Source organism: Falco punctatus (genome assembly GCF_963210335.1).
Source record: "Falco punctatus genome assembly, chromosome: 13".
Classification (NCBI taxonomy): Eukaryota; Metazoa; Chordata; class Aves; order Falconiformes; family Falconidae; genus Falco; species Falco punctatus.
Window position 1 is genome coordinate 26756011 of NC_137593.1, and position 15658 is coordinate 26771668.

At 38.3% G+C, this 15658-nt stretch overlaps 1 protein-coding gene and 1 long non-coding RNA gene across 4 annotated transcripts in view; one reads left to right on the forward strand and one right to left on the reverse strand.

Moving 5' to 3' along the window:
* LOC308072681 overlaps positions 1-15658 on the forward strand; it is a 279091-nt gene that overhangs the window by 160625 nt on the left and 102808 nt on the right. The window lies entirely within an intron of this gene.
* The window catches only part of GIGYF2 (GRB10 interacting GYF protein 2), a 79147-nt gene that overhangs the window by 49530 nt on the left and 13959 nt on the right, over positions 1-15658 (reverse strand). For all 3 annotated transcript variants that reach the window (XM_080409715.1, XM_080409717.1, XM_080409716.1), the window contains exons 3-7: positions 14315-14444; positions 11994-12089; positions 7528-7636; positions 600-711; positions 5-45 (exon numbers count right to left, since the gene is read on the reverse strand). In XM_080409715.1, the coding sequence (XP_080265841.1) occupies positions 5-45; positions 600-711; positions 7528-7636; positions 11994-12089; positions 14315-14444 (488 nt within the window). The remainder of the gene's footprint in view (positions 1-4; positions 46-599; positions 712-7527; positions 7637-11993; positions 12090-14314; positions 14445-15658) is intronic.

The window sequence follows — 15658 nt, forward strand, 5'->3', positions numbered from 1 at the left end:
ATACCTGGATCTTTTCGCCCTGGTTTTTCAAAGCGTCTGTCTCCCCTAGAAAGGTAGAATAGAAGTTTCAAATAAGGTTTTGGAACTATTCCACTCATTTTAGGCATGGAATTTTTATTTTTTTTTCCGAGACGGGGCTTTTTTAAAACCAGACCTTGATGGACAGTATCTTTAAAGGTCCAAGTGACAACTGAAATTTTCATGAACACTGCCTTTGGCAACTAGGTATGTTTCGAAATTTGACCCTAAGTACCATCAACAATGCTGAGACTAAAACTGAAGTGAATCCTTTCGCAATCCATATTTTCCATATGGAAATATCCATATCCATAACTTTCACTGCAACTGTCGTAATTTATAATCTCTTAAAGTAGTTCTTTCTTCCCAGGAACTCAGCAAAAAACTTCTTTGCAAAAATGTTTTTACTTGCTCCTGAGTTTCTAGAAACATTACTGTGTTGACTCCAACTTAGAAATTCAGACACTCCACTCACAGATACACCTAATACCCTTTCCTAAAGCGTTTTTATTAAGTCAAAAGGCACAAATAAAAGCTGAGCAGATGTATGTAAAAAACTTTAAGAGCTAGAGTTCTGTTACCTTTCCTCCCAACTCTGTGATCTGTGCATTTCCCTGCCCCCTCCTCGCCCAAATCCACCCTCCACTTCATCAAAACTTCTTTGGTAGAAACCGCTTTCTCCTCGGCCTCTGCCTGAAAAGACAAAAAACACAAGTGTTTGTACAAATAATAATAGAAGTTGAAAGAATCAGGTAGGTTTCCCTTTCCTGGGGTCCCTGTGAACTAATCTTGCACTCTTAAGCCCCAGTGAAATTATCTGGGGCAAAGGGGAAAAAGGAAGAAAGACTGAAGAAAGAGTCTTATGTAAAAATTCTTATCAAGAAGCACAGGATCAAACAGAACAGGCAAACAATTCTGAAATAAATACTGTGCAGAAAAACACAGAACACAGATACTTACCCAACAGAAATTACCAAACAAGGATGCATTGTTCACACAACATCCACACAGTACATGTGTACTTTACACTCATAAAAATCAGATTGCTTTTAACAGCGGAACCCAGTATAATGAATGGTACTGCACTGCAGATGTACTCATAATTACTGCTGTCAAGGTTAATAAAGGAGAAGGAAGATTCACTGCTATTAAGTTCTAGTGATTCCCTGCAGAAATCTCCCCCAGGAGCAATGGGGAGAAAAGAAGGATCACAGGATGCATATAGGTTTATATGAAGAACCCAACAGCTACAGAATAAAAATTATCCTCCTCACTTTTTCAAGAAATTAATACTCTGTAGGTGGATCCCAAGTATCAAGCCTCAAGCCAAAAAATTACAGATGTATCCTCAAGCACATCTGCAGGGTTTGGGTAGGCATGGGGTGTTTGGTTGGAAAAAAAAACCCAAACAACAAAATACACACAACTGAAAAAAACACCACCCACACACATCCTCAGGCCTTCAAGATAGCTTCCAGCACTAGTTAGATTAATTGCTGGGGTGACATTTCCAGATCTACAGAAGATAAACACACTTTTGCTTCACAAAGTGCTACAGCAGAAAAAATGGGAGGTTTTTACCAGCTAACCTACCATTTCAAGGATATCATGAAAACACTACAAACAACTAAAACTCATCAATCAGCTGGTTGTGAGATAATGCCTTTCCTACATACACATGCAGTCTCCATAGTCAAGTCCAAAAACCTGAGCAGCACCTGATAAAGGAAATCATTGGCTGTGCAACTACCAAACACCTCAATCCTTTCGTATTTCTCTCTTCCTAGCTTCAAGAAAACACACACCTCAAAGGATGAGGTGCAAACCTGGCCAGGGATCCAGAGGAATTACACAGAATAACAAAATAAACACCTTAAGAATGGACAATCTCTGTAGTCTTCTGAAGAAAGTAACAACAAGCTTCTACCTCTAGTATTTCAAGGCCCCTGGATGCATCAAGGAATTGTACCGCATTTCAGTGACTTATGAAAAGAGGCTCTAAAAAAATGGAAATAAACAAGGTAGTTGCAAGAGTTGCCCTAATGCTTTATACCAAATTCTCTTGCAAAAAAAAAAAAAAAAAAAGTTGCCTTCCAGGCAGAGAAAAAGAAAAGTGATTCCCAGATAATCCAGTCAGACTCTTCAAATACACACTGATTTTGTACCATGCTGTACAGGTTGCAGGGTGTATAAGGAAGTTACAAAACTAATGTCTGTACAATTTCTCTTCCTGCTTCAGAAACAGGATTTAAACTTCCCCTTTGCACAAAACTAACCTGTTTTTAGCACCAGCAAAACAGTTCAGTGACAAGATCTCCTTGTCACAGAGATGTGAAGTTCAGTACCACAGAGTTTTGGGGATGCTCAAGTTCAGATGGAGACCGGACAAACTCACAAAAGATAAAAAACACTGAGATTTACCAAATACAGAGACCACATCTGGTTTGGGAAATACAGTGAGCTGCAAATGTCTAGAAGCTAAGTATATATGCAATGCTTCTGCACCTCTATTTTTACACAGCCCTTATTCTCTTGCCAAGGTGTTTTCTTTTGGCTGTTGCTAGAGACAGACTGCTGAGTTAAACAAGCCTTTGCCTGACTCAGCATAGCTGTTCTTACACAAACACAGGTGAAGACAGAGGATTTGACTGAGCACTCAAGGCAAGAGAGGAGAGATTAGTATCAGACTTATGGCTGTACGAGAAACACAAACACCTTTCACTATGGCAAGTCTGATACAAGACTGACCATAGTCACGAGTGCAAAGTAAGTTGCAAAGGCAATTAACAGTAAAGATGTGATACAGCACCAGAAGCAGCACAATGTTGATCCAGTTAAGACATGATGGGTCCCCTAAGATCCCGGAAAAGGACTTCAAGCTGCTATTCTTCACAAATAAAGCCCGAGAAATTTTAGGCATCTCATGCAATGGCAATCTTTGCCTAGTTTCTTCACTACAGGAAAGCTCTCTTCCTTCCTCTCACAGGAGATAAAGCAAAAGCAGTTCACAAGAGAAAGCCACAGGCAGGCAGAGACAAAAACAGAACAAACACACTGACTCATGTCTCTGAGGTAGTGGAGGTGGGAAGTTGCACACACTTTTCCAACAGAAACAGAACTGGCTGTCCACTGTTGCTTGTTTGTGGTTTGGTTTTTTTCCATGAGTGACAGCAACATTTGTAGTGCTCACCTTGCAGTGTGAGCAAGCATGAATGCACACTGATTACTAATAGCGGACACACAACTAGCAGAAGCCAGAAGGCTGGCAATAGGGGAGATCTCATCAGCAAACACAGTGTCCTGTATAAGGGGAAGAACAGAATCAAGAGTTGTTTTAACAGCAGCATGGCTTATGACAGCTTTAAAAGTATATAAGGCAATGGCCTGAGAAATGTCTCTGCACTTACCCCCCTCTGTGTTCATCAGTATTTCAGTTGTGCTCAGCCACTGAAACTGTCTGAATTGAAAGATAATCTCAAAAAAGGTCCAAAAAAACCAATCTCAGCAATTCAATTTAAGGCTGCCTGAGGGGCCACAGTACTCGCTCCCAGCTGAAGTGATACTATGTAGTAGCAGACATATAAGCTACCTTTGCTCTAGTTGTGTTGCCACCCTCAGCTGCCTTCTACAAGGCACATACACCATCTCCGTGCAGTAACAAGACGTGCCCATTCAACAGCACCCAGCAGAAGTACGTGTGCAACTCTAGCAGAAACCAAGCAGACCACTGCACGAGGAGCATACTGCATTCTAGCAAGCTATGGAATATAAGTAGCTAAAGAAAACTGTGAAGTACAAAGTCAGTTATTCAGCAAGTATTGCGTAGATGTGTCTGACCTGAAAGTGCACACTAGGACACAGTTAATACTGATAACAGCACATATTAAAAACGCTTGCAGAAAGAATAAAAATGCACATATAAGTGCAGTGTTCACCATTCTGTTTCTGCAGTTCTTGGCTTTTGTTTTGTGGCTAATAAATCTAGAATGACATGCTTATTTTTAATAGAAGGGCATTTCCAAAAAAATGCCTGGCACATGAAGAGCAGGCTTTCTAAGCGTAGATGTTGCACAAAGTATTGAATGCAAAGTCAACAGATGTCAATAAACCCTTCCATTTAAAAACTGAATGGAGCAGCTGTGTCATATTTCAATGATTTCTTAAAAAGCTCTGAATGAGGACCTCAATCCACTGGATAATGTAATCATAACAGACTAAAGTCTCTAACCTGAAAAACAGACAAGTCTGGATTTAAGTACAAAATACAATACAAAAACAAGGCGGCAAAAGCAGCACTCACTATCATTCTAACTGTCATTACAGGGAAAAAATCCCAAACACAATACAACAAGCAAATTCTTGAAATTACAGCATGCCTGGAGTTTAGGATCTACAAACATTGCCATAATACTGTGTGGGAAGAGCAGGACAACCGTAGTTCAACTACTGCTGTTTGAGAACTTTCCACTTTTACACTATATACTCATTTTCCGACAGCAGCAAACACAGGAAAACAAAGGGAGAAGAACTCTAATGGGAAGGAAAGTACCCTTTCACAAGGATTTCAACCAAAAAGGAGAACAGCTACAAAACAAAGCGCCTGTAAGCTTACAGCCCATTCCAGGGACTACTTAAATCTCTCCTCATCTGAGGCTCTTATTCATGAATGTTGACATTCCAGTCCCACCAGCACAAAGCACAGAGCTTAACTGCACACCACAGGGAGCTCCCAGGAAAACAAGTCAATTAGAAAAAAGGTCACGTGCAAGTACTTGGTTTCTTTAGAGAATATAACTTCAGAATTAAATAAAATGGTTAGGATTTATGTCTCCACACAGGGCACATACAGTATTAGTGATGGCGGCTGCACACTGCAAATGGTTTTTACCAGTAACACCAAGTTGTATTTCAACAGTCATAAAAAATTTAAACAAAAATCAAAGCAACTTCCACACAGTTATCACTTTCACATCAGCTAAACATAATCATTGTCAGTTAAGACTTGGAGTGACTATTGGGAAAATATTTACTGTTACGTTGTAGTTTTAAATACTGATAAGGGAAGTCACATTTAGAATACTAACAATAACCTTCCTTTACCAGCAGTTCATCCGTTCTTCCCTTTGCCAACCTGTCACAGAGTCCCTCTCACACTCCCAAATGCTGGAACACAATTCTGTGATTTGTGCCTCAGTGAGGGAACTTAATTAACAAATCTAATTGTACATGCAAATTTTTTGCTGAAGTTACTGTTGTGCAAGTTACTTCAAGACAATAATCTTGCTTTGGTAAAGCCGAAGCCCACATTTGATCAGCAGCAGCTTTGTTGCATACAGTGATGTAAAGTTCATGAAAAACACCAGATAACCTTTTGAACTCAGGCCATTTTGCAAAGCAGTAAAGAAAAATGTTTTTCAACTGTTACATGAAGCAGTTCACTTGATGAACAAACCCTGAAGAAATGCCAGGTCCTTTTCACTGTAACTTGAAAAAACAGAACTGCATTTAAAGCTTGCTACTTGCAAGCAACATGTTAGTTTTGTAAGTTAGACAACAACAGTCCCTACACTTGGCTCTTCGTAAACATTAGAAACAAAGTACTTAATTACAAGACCATAACATGTATAATTACAAGAAAATGTACAATTTTGTCCTGGCAGAAGCCCTCATTTGTTTGTTGAGATACAGAAACTTTGGGAAGACTCCTCATGCCTAAAGCCCAAGACTAATTGCTCACGGAAAAAAAAGGGGAAGAGTGGAAAAAACAAGCAGCAACCAGGATCCATGAAAGAGAGAAAGATCAGTGATTTGCTGAAGAAATTTACTGGAGAAATGTATCCTTTACAGCTTGGCAGAAGGTAAGAATGACAGAGTAGCCTGACAAGCACAGCACATAACAATTCATACAAATTAAGACAAAAAGATCAAATAAGGATGAAAACAAAAATAAGTGAGAAAGATTAATATTGCAAAGTGTTTGAGCTAATATTTCTTAACATACCTTAACAATTAATAGAAAAAAACAGGAATCTATGCAGTAGAAGCTTTCAAACAGTCTTAATACTGCATAGATTTTAAGTTCTGTCCATTGAAATGTAATGAATCAAACTTTATTCCCAAACAAGAAACAGATTCAATAATAGAATTACTGTATTAGAAGCCTATTCTGCCACATTTAACCCTATGACCTCATCGAAACTAGTGCAGGCAATTAAAAAAGCAACCCACTACTCACTGCATAAGGATGACATTCATTGTTAATGGTACAGCAAAAAAGGTAACATGACAAAAAAACATAAAAACAAAGGGGCTGGGAAATTAGAACTTGTCAAGGTATCTTGGTACTGAAACTATACAGCACACTAGTGGTCATACGATTTCAAATCACCAAATTTTAAGCAGCATTTGGGCAAAGACAACAATAAATAAAGGGGAAGTGACAGGGAAATCCAGGGATAGCCTCATAAAACTTTAAATGTATACTCCCTAGCTGGGAAGCAACCACAAGAGGACAGATGTCAATCTACAAATACCTGAAAGATGTAGGCTAGGAAGAAAACAGAATTAAAGAATGAGAACAGAAATGAGAGAACAAATTAAGTCAGGGCCAAATTCTGGTCAAGCATTTAATTATGTATGGAAGTGATTTCTAAAGATGTTATCGAAAATACCACCAGTTAAGAACATTTAGAATTAAATTACGAAGGACCCCAAAAGAAACCTTACCTAAGCACCTGCAAAGACAGAGGTTACATGATTAATTACTCCTGATGATATTTCCAAGATATTAGCTTCTACATTCAAAATGTAACCCATCATACTTACATGTAAAACCCACAAAATGGTCTTCACAGTAATATGCACATTGAAAAGAAACTGCTAAGAAAATTCTGGACTTAACTATTTGGTTTGAACCTAGTGATACAGCTTAAAGATAGGTTCTCAATTCATTTGCAAATGCTTTAAGTGACCTAGGATAAGACATCAACTATAGCGATGCACTAAGATTGGCAAGACTCAAATTTCTCCCAAATTCAATTACGTCTTTCCATTCCCTTTCACCTGTTTGTTCTCAGGATGTTAATATAAATTACTTTTCAGAACACAGAACTGAACTACTAAACTACTACAATGTTTTATATACATTTGTGGATTTTTGTCCCCTTTCCCTATAAATTTGGTTTATGCCTTTTAAAGTTATTTCTAACCATTCTGAACAAAACTATTTCCTATTCCACCTCAAAACTACCTTTCCCTTTTGCTTTTCCACACCCATCAATCTGACAAAGGCACATAACAGGTACCAGATGTGTAATAAGGTGTGCAGAACAATCATCAACACAATATTCATTCTCTAACACCACCTTACTGGAAAGGTTTCAAACCTTTAAGGGAAAAAAAACTGGGCAAGAGGAAAATTTGGCTATGACCACGCTCCATCTAACATTTTTCAGAAGCTTCAACCTAGACCACCTGCATACATTGTGGCACATGCCACTAACAGCTCACCTCGACCTCTAGAGGAACTTCGACCTCGAGGAGCCCCTACCACCGTTCCTCCTCCACGTGATGTCAACCGCAGGACAGCAGCACTGTTTACAGACATAGAGAAATTTCTCTGCCAAGAAGAAGAGAGTGTCAAGGTGAGATTCTATTAAAAACAAAACCAGACACTTACCATTATCCTAAATTTAGCTTAATACCAGCTTTCCTTTCCTTATGTTCATTACAAATGCTTTACAACTGACTAACACAGAAAAGGATTCCTTAGAAACATGAGTAGCTGAAGCAGTCTATAAAAAGGATCCTGGTCAATAGTAGTCTTTCCAACTTACCAGAAATTCCCATGCTCTAAAGGTAGCAAGTGAACACCTGCTCCTTTACCAAATGATTCCAGCACAGAAGTAATTGGAACATCAGCAGCTTTAAACACAGACATTCAATTGCAAAAAAAGAGATTGGCACCTGCCCACTGACACCATTAATAAATACCAACTCTAAACTTACTTCTTAAGCAAAGCAGGTACATATAAAGAGCAACAAAACTTTATTAAAGTTACATTTACCAAACTCCTTTGCAGAAATATATGTTTTTTCCCCCCTCTAAATATATCACAGGAGTAGCAGGCTTTGGGGGAAACTACATGTGTTTAAGACTTCTGAAATTCAAGTGATACTCATTTTAGAGACAAACACCAGTAAAATTCAATTTTAAGATTAAATAATTGCTAAAGAAAAAGCTATTTTGATAAAGAATTTATAATTACAACCAACTCTGGCCGCATTCTCTGAGCACAAGTAGTTGGAAAACTGGGCCAAAGAATTCAGGAACACATTCAGAAACTTTAACAAGCAAGCCTGAATTCCCACACACTTTTTGAATGTGAGTTTTAAATAGAATTCAAAGGACTCCAAACAGCTGGCACATCAGGCTTCTTGATAGGAACTTAAAGGAGGCAAACTGCTTACACAAACTCATCTAAATTACTATGACTTTGAAGATTTTCAGATAACGATGAGACAAGCAATTACTATATATTATTTAAAATCTAAGTGGCTAACATCGAAGCCAACAGACATCTGAAGGAGTTTTAAGCCATTTCAGAAACAAGCTCACTTGAAATGTTTTTCCTACAAGGTAGTTACCCGTTTTCTTTTGAAAGATGATCTAAGTAGACTTGAGAGGGGAAAAAAAATAATAATCCAGTCATGCATGGCAAAATAGAAAGGTCTGCCTTCAGTAAATCTAGTTGTTTTCTTAGCTAGCTCTTACAGTTTAAAGCAACTGTTTCAACAGCCACTCAAAAGGAACCACCTCCTCTGGCCTCCAAGCAGATCACCTTTCCTGCTGTTGACACTTCTGCTTTTTTGTGAAGCAGTAAAATTATTTTACTACAGAAGCAACTTCAAGCTATTGATCAGATTCACTGTCTTGCATAGCAGATTCCTTAACTTATGATGTCTTATTTTTCCAGTAAGAACAAAACAGTAATCTCACCTCCTTTTCCAATTTCTTATTTGACTTGCTTACCTAAGTTTCGAACAAATTTTCCCTCCCCTCTGTAGACCTTGCTGTGGTGAAGATGCAACCCTTGTAAATGTGCATAGTGATAATAATCCACACGGTAAATCCACAGAGTAATGAACAAAGAAGCAAAGTCAAAAACTGAAAAAACACCTTACTACTGATTAGCATTCTACTTTCAGTGTCCATCCCTGACAATGCACACCAATGAGCAAAGCTGCCCCCAAACAGGGGCTCAATTCTTTAGTAGCAAATGGAAGACATCCTAAGAAACAGACATCAGAAATGTAACCACTGAGGACACAAAAAAAAATCTCCATTATATTCAGGAAGAGCTTGGGATACCCTTACTCCACAAGCAGGTAAGACTAAGTCAACTGAACTCTTTCCCAACACAACCAGGGAAAAGGCGGGGGGGGGATGGGTGAAGGCAAAGGAACACATATGCTGTATATTGCCAGTGGTCAGTGGTGGAAACAGATCTTAAGACAAATCTACCATGTCATATAACAAAACTTAGAAGGTAAATCAGTTGAGCTCTATGTTAGCTCAGCATACTTATCACCAGGAAAGTGATTTTCTACATGAAAAGAATAAAAAGGAACCGTAACTCCCTCCAAAGTACATTCATATCCTGTAACAGGGAATACTGTAGCTGTATCTGGTTAAATTCCACTGGACTAAACTGATTTTAAGCTTAATTCATATAGTTGATAATATCTATCATCCACCTCTAGATAACACACCTTTAATCAGCTTGAGACAACCTCCTGACATACTATGCATACAACCACAATGCTATCAGGTGTGTAACTCTCGGGTTGCAAGCAAGAATTGTTCTGAATCCAAGTCCAGCATAAGCCTGACTGGGGTAGTGTTCGAACCAAGCACATGTGTTCCGATTAGAGCAGCCTGTCCTCTACAGGACCCCCAAACCTCCATCCCTCAAGTTCTGAGAGGATAATACCCTCTTCAGTATTCATAGAGGGGGCACAAAGGTGTTTTAAACTCTCCTATCAACCTTAGGTCAAAGAACTTTCCTGTATCGCTACCAGCAGCGTGTAGCAGGCACTACTAAAGCTATTAATATGCACTTCAAGATTATTCTGAACATGATTCTTTAAAATAAATAATGATTGTTCTGTTATGGGGAATAAACACCAGGAATTTCTGGTTGCTTAAATAACGCCATTCCCTTAGTATCTCAAATCAGTCATGAAGGGGGTGGGGGAGATTTTCAGGTAAGAAAAACCAGATTTTTCACATCCTCTGGGTCCCCAGAAAGCACTAAAGGAAAGACTTCCTTGAAGTCTGTCAGATTATGATTTTTGTGGAGATTGCAGAGAACTGTTAAGCTGACCATGAAGATCCCATATGATTACAGGTGAAAAGGAGCATGAAAAAACCAGACACAGTGCACACCAATTCCTCAGAAGTTTTCAAGGCTGATGAAACACTGGGCACTGCAGCAAAGGACCACATATCCCTGAAGCCCAGCAGCACTTACCATCTCATCTGTACCAAGAGACTACTCGGCACATTTTCAATACCATAACCCTAAACTTGTATTATTCCTCTCGGAGAGTATCTTGACAATCACCAGAAGTCAACATCTCCTTTAACTGTAAAAGGTTTGTAGTTTACTCTCTGAAGGACTGCATTATGCATCAGCAAAAAAAAAAAAAAAAATGTCCAAAGGTATTTTAACACCAAGGTTCAGTATTTTTGTGTACCACTGCATGTCTGAGTATTTCCTGGGCTTGCTGCCTGAATCCTTCCTGTTCCCACTGGAGAATGGCAGCTGGGATAAGATTTCCCTTAAAAGCACCTTCTCAACCTCAGCTGCCTGTTAAGACTATGACATGAAGTACCTACAGTGTGTTCAATTGAACTTAATAAGACTGCTGATTAAAAACTAAACTATGAGCATCTTATGTAAAAGGATAGTATCCTAAAAAGACACAAGAAATATGAATCTACTCTGAAAACAAAGGAATTCCAGAAGAGGTGAAGAGGATACACCAGAATACCCAGGCACTTAAAGATGGCGAAAAACTCTGGAATACAATAGCATGGGACAAAGGAAGAAGGATGTTCTGAAACTTAAGAAACTATTACTAATGTTCCCACCCCTGCAAAAATCAAATGACACTCAAGTCTGTAAAAACACACTCCTTTCTCTTAGAAAAGAAACAAACAAAAAGTCAAACCACATATTCTGATGTTAAAAAAGTGCTAAAAAATATGGCAAATCAGACAGCAACTGCAAAATCAGAAGTTCTGACAGCCATAAGACAAAGAGGGAATCAACTCGGAGTCAAAAGTCAGAGGCATTTATCCAGAGTGGGCCAGTTTCCTCTGCTAGGAATCAAATTTAAAGCAACAGCTTTCAAACTACTCAGATCAATCACCCTTGAAATGGAATCTTTGTGGACTACCTGTTCTCACTCTTATCTTGTTCACAAATTAATTATATACCTGTAGAAACCAAACAAGGAAATAATCAAGCAACTGCTTACATACCAAGTTGTTAAGAGTACTTCAACTTCCTAAAAAATGTTAAGTCAAAAAACTTCAGTTTTGTGGCCTTTGGAGAAGGGCTGAAGTTACAGAACTTACACACTTCTGTTATAAGAAAGTGGTCCAAAAACTGATCTGAAAATGCTGTGTACTTAAGTAGGTAATAATTCCCAGAAGGTGATCCTGGATTTAACAAGGTGACTGTCTGCCATCAACAGAACATCATATGAAAGGTATCTGTTGAAATTTAAGATACTAATTGAACATGAATGGAATTCAAATTTTACACTAAGGCAGTATGCTTTCATAACTTCTTTCCCTGAAGTCTACTCATCTCAAATGTTATGCTTTTTAATGGAGGCATACTCTTTATTCTACCTTTCTGCTAATGACAATCTAAAGATATTTTAAAAAAAAAAAAGATACAAACCTGTTCTTCTTCTGTAAAAGGTACAAGTGCCAGTGGTGGCAGGGGCTCCTCTTGTAAAATAGGCAGAAATTCCTTATCCAGAAGGTCTGAAGGTATCTGTATGAAAGGAAAAAAACATACAAATATACCCAAGTATTTCCATTTCAGGCATGATGCCACAATTTGATTTACAAAAAAATGCCTACTCTGTCTCCATCTACGCAGTACACCACTACTTCCAGTAACATTTACTGGGGGTGGGTGTAACTCCACTGCAAATTTATGCCCCCCTCCCAATATAAAACATATAGAGAAAACACAGAAAGCATTCACCACCCGCAACTGTAACATGTAAAGTATCCAGATCACACACATCAGAATTAAAACTTCCACATCACTGCAGCACAAATCTGAAGCAAGTGAAATTTCATCTGGTAAATTTAAAAAGTACTGCTTTAACTTCAATGCATTTTTATAACCAGACTTCTATTTATATATTAACAAAATAATCATATATAGCACCAGAGTTGTATTTGATTTAAAGTCAGCATTTCCAATTTATAACCAACAGGGGCAGTAAACAAAAGAAACAAAAAGAAAGTATAAACTATAGGTACGGATTTATTCAGCAGAGAACATTGATGATTTAAATCAAAAGAAACTTTAACACTAAGTTTTAATCAGTCCATCATCAGATGAAAGGCTCCATCAGCAGATGTGACCTTGAGCATGTGGACAAGAAACTGCAATTACAGCCAAGTGAGTTCCAACTATGCCAACAGAGAACAGTTTCAAAAATATCTAGTTTGCAATTCTAGAGATAGACTTCTCCAAATTTTAATTGAAGCAAAGCAACATAGGGGTTTTTTTTTTTCATTTGGGTACATGCTAGCGGAACTCTTCCTGCTTTCAATCAGAGTATCTTTTAATCAGAGATGCAACTCTGCCTAATCTTCATCCGGCAAAGATTAAGATGACACAGTAAAAAAGGATCTTAAAAACACATCTAGTAGTTGACTAGAAAGTGTCAAGAGTCCTCTCAGTCTCAATAACTAGAATTACTCAGCACCATGGAAACATGGGTATATCAAAAGCAAGATATACTCTAATAATAACGCCCTTCTGGCAAACTCACAGGGAGAGATATTTTTTTGGAGCATTCATAACTATCAGAGAGCTTCCTGTAACACAGGGTATTAATAGGTTGTTCTGAATCCATTGCAACTGAAAAGGTCTTAGCATCATCTGATATAGCATACACAACTGAAAAAAACCAATGACCTCTGACAGGCTGACTTATTCAAACATAACATCAAGGTTTAAACTGCAGCTTCTCCAAGTAAAGCAGGATAGTTCTGCACATTAAAGCATGGCTTTAAGCTGTAACACACTTAGCTTTAGAAAAATATTTGACATTCAACACCCTTGAATCTGTACGTAAGCAATGCAGGTCTCCCAGCACTGTATGAGATGTCAGCCCAGTCGTGGCAGGGTTAAGAACACAGAGGTATGTGTGCACATCTATATGCAAAGCTAAAAGCATAACCTGACAATTTCTTGCAGTCCCTCCTTGACTGGAGGGTAAGGCTCTGGAAGGGATTCAGGCTTCCAAATCACTATGTGCCTGCTGCAACAATAAACCAACCTCTGTCACCATCTAAAGAAAAACCTAATGTTTACAAATGCAGAATGTACGAATCATTTGCCTGAAACACTCTGAAACGTGACTTTTGTACCGAGAACCTCTGTTTGAAATGAAACCAGAGGGAAGTTCTTGACTTTCTATGCTGCTCTCTTTGTATTGCACATGTGCTAGTAGATTGTGCCCCGAGTCCCAGAGAAATGAACAACTTGAGGACTGCTCTCATCGGGCTGGTTACCTGCTGAAGTGAACTGCCCTAAGTCAGGATAAATGGGGAGTTCTTGCCTTTGTTAGATGATATGCTAATATGATTTACTGCCCAACTTTCAAGCTGAACCAAGTAACTGTTTTACACTGTATTAAATAAAATCCTACTGAGGCAAGCAAATCCACACAGCTACAAGGAGATTTTAACCCTCAGTCAACTGTGGCAGTGGGCCTGAATATGGCAATCAGGTTTTGTTCTTGGGGGTGCAGGAAGTTACCCATAGTGACAAAAAGATTCAAAACTACTGAACGAAGTTAAGAGAGGGATCAAATAAGCACACATACAAAAAACCCCGTAATCAGACCTCTTCAGTTCTTTGCCAAGGGATACACAATTTCTTTGCCCATAATCACAATACACAAATAACTATTCCTAATTACAAGACTATCATTAGGAATACACACACCAGGCTTTCTCCCTCTTCCTGCTCACCTTATTATCCTTTAGAAAAAGTGCCAACATTTCTTCTCTCCCATAGCGATAGTCTGCTAGTTTGTACTTTGGCAAAGCCGGAGACAGAGGAGGGGATGTCACGCTCCCGCCACTAGACAAAGCTCGCAGCCTAAAATGAAGCAAAAAAAAAAAGCAATGAAAACTTGAGGAGAATGTGTCTTCACCTATGCTATCATCCCTCTGCATGTTTACAGACTTGACACAAAAGAAATAAATCCCATCCTGAAAGTAAAGATATTGACATCCTTAACCTGAAAACTCTAAAATTCATGTTTCAACAAGAAGGGTGAAAGAGCTTTCCTCATTTTTCCCATAGCCAAGGCAGAAAAAGAAAAAAAAATCCCATGAGCACATCAGGGAATTCAACTCATCCCCTGGAGAACTCTCATGCTGACTACACTGCAAGCTAAAGCCTTGACTAAGCTATTTACACTGGCTGCACAAAATTCTGTTGGAACACCTTCCATAGAAATTAATGACAACAGCTTTTTTGGTAAGAAAAATTCTTACCACACTGTGGACAGCATGGCAAACATTAACCTAAGGAAGAAGTTTATTCAGGTGTTTCACAGAATTTAACAAGTAGTATAGGACAGTAAAATTTGCAATGAGGTTTCTTCTTGTTACTCTACTCCAATTTCCTTTTCCAGAACTTAAAATTAATGGTATTTTTCAGAGAACATATACATCATTTAGATTATCATCTCAATTTAAAAAAAAAAAAATAAATTGTAAAGTGTGGCTATATTTTGTACTTTAGAGACATTTCAAGCAGTAATCTAACTTGCACTAACAGATACATATGCTATTAAGTTTGGTTGCATCCCACACAGGCAAGCTACTCAACTTATTACAGATAACATCTTATAGTTGTATGATACCATTCCCACTCCACAGGTGGATTAGTCTTATTCTATACTATCATTTCCTCAGCTACCCAAATTCCTCAAACTTAACAATACAGGGTATGTTTTACAAAAGGATGTGTCAAGAAATAAAACCCACACCATGTTTTCTACGTTCTCCTTGATGTGCATCTTAGACAAGTAAAACAATAAACACTTCTCAGTAATCACAAAATCCTTAGAAAGAAGGGTGCTCAGAAAAAAAAATATTCAGAGGCTACCTTTCACCTAATTATTGAATTGCTTTGATTTGTTTTATTGTTCTCTGAACAGAAAGCAAAAAGTAATTTGCAAGTCAAATAGTTATCTTTTTTTTTAGTTTGGTGCCCCCCAGTGGCAATTTCTTTACTTAGCACTTCCACCCAAACCGCCTGGGGAGGCATTACTCAAAGGACTGGATGGCTCAGTGCAACGTTCA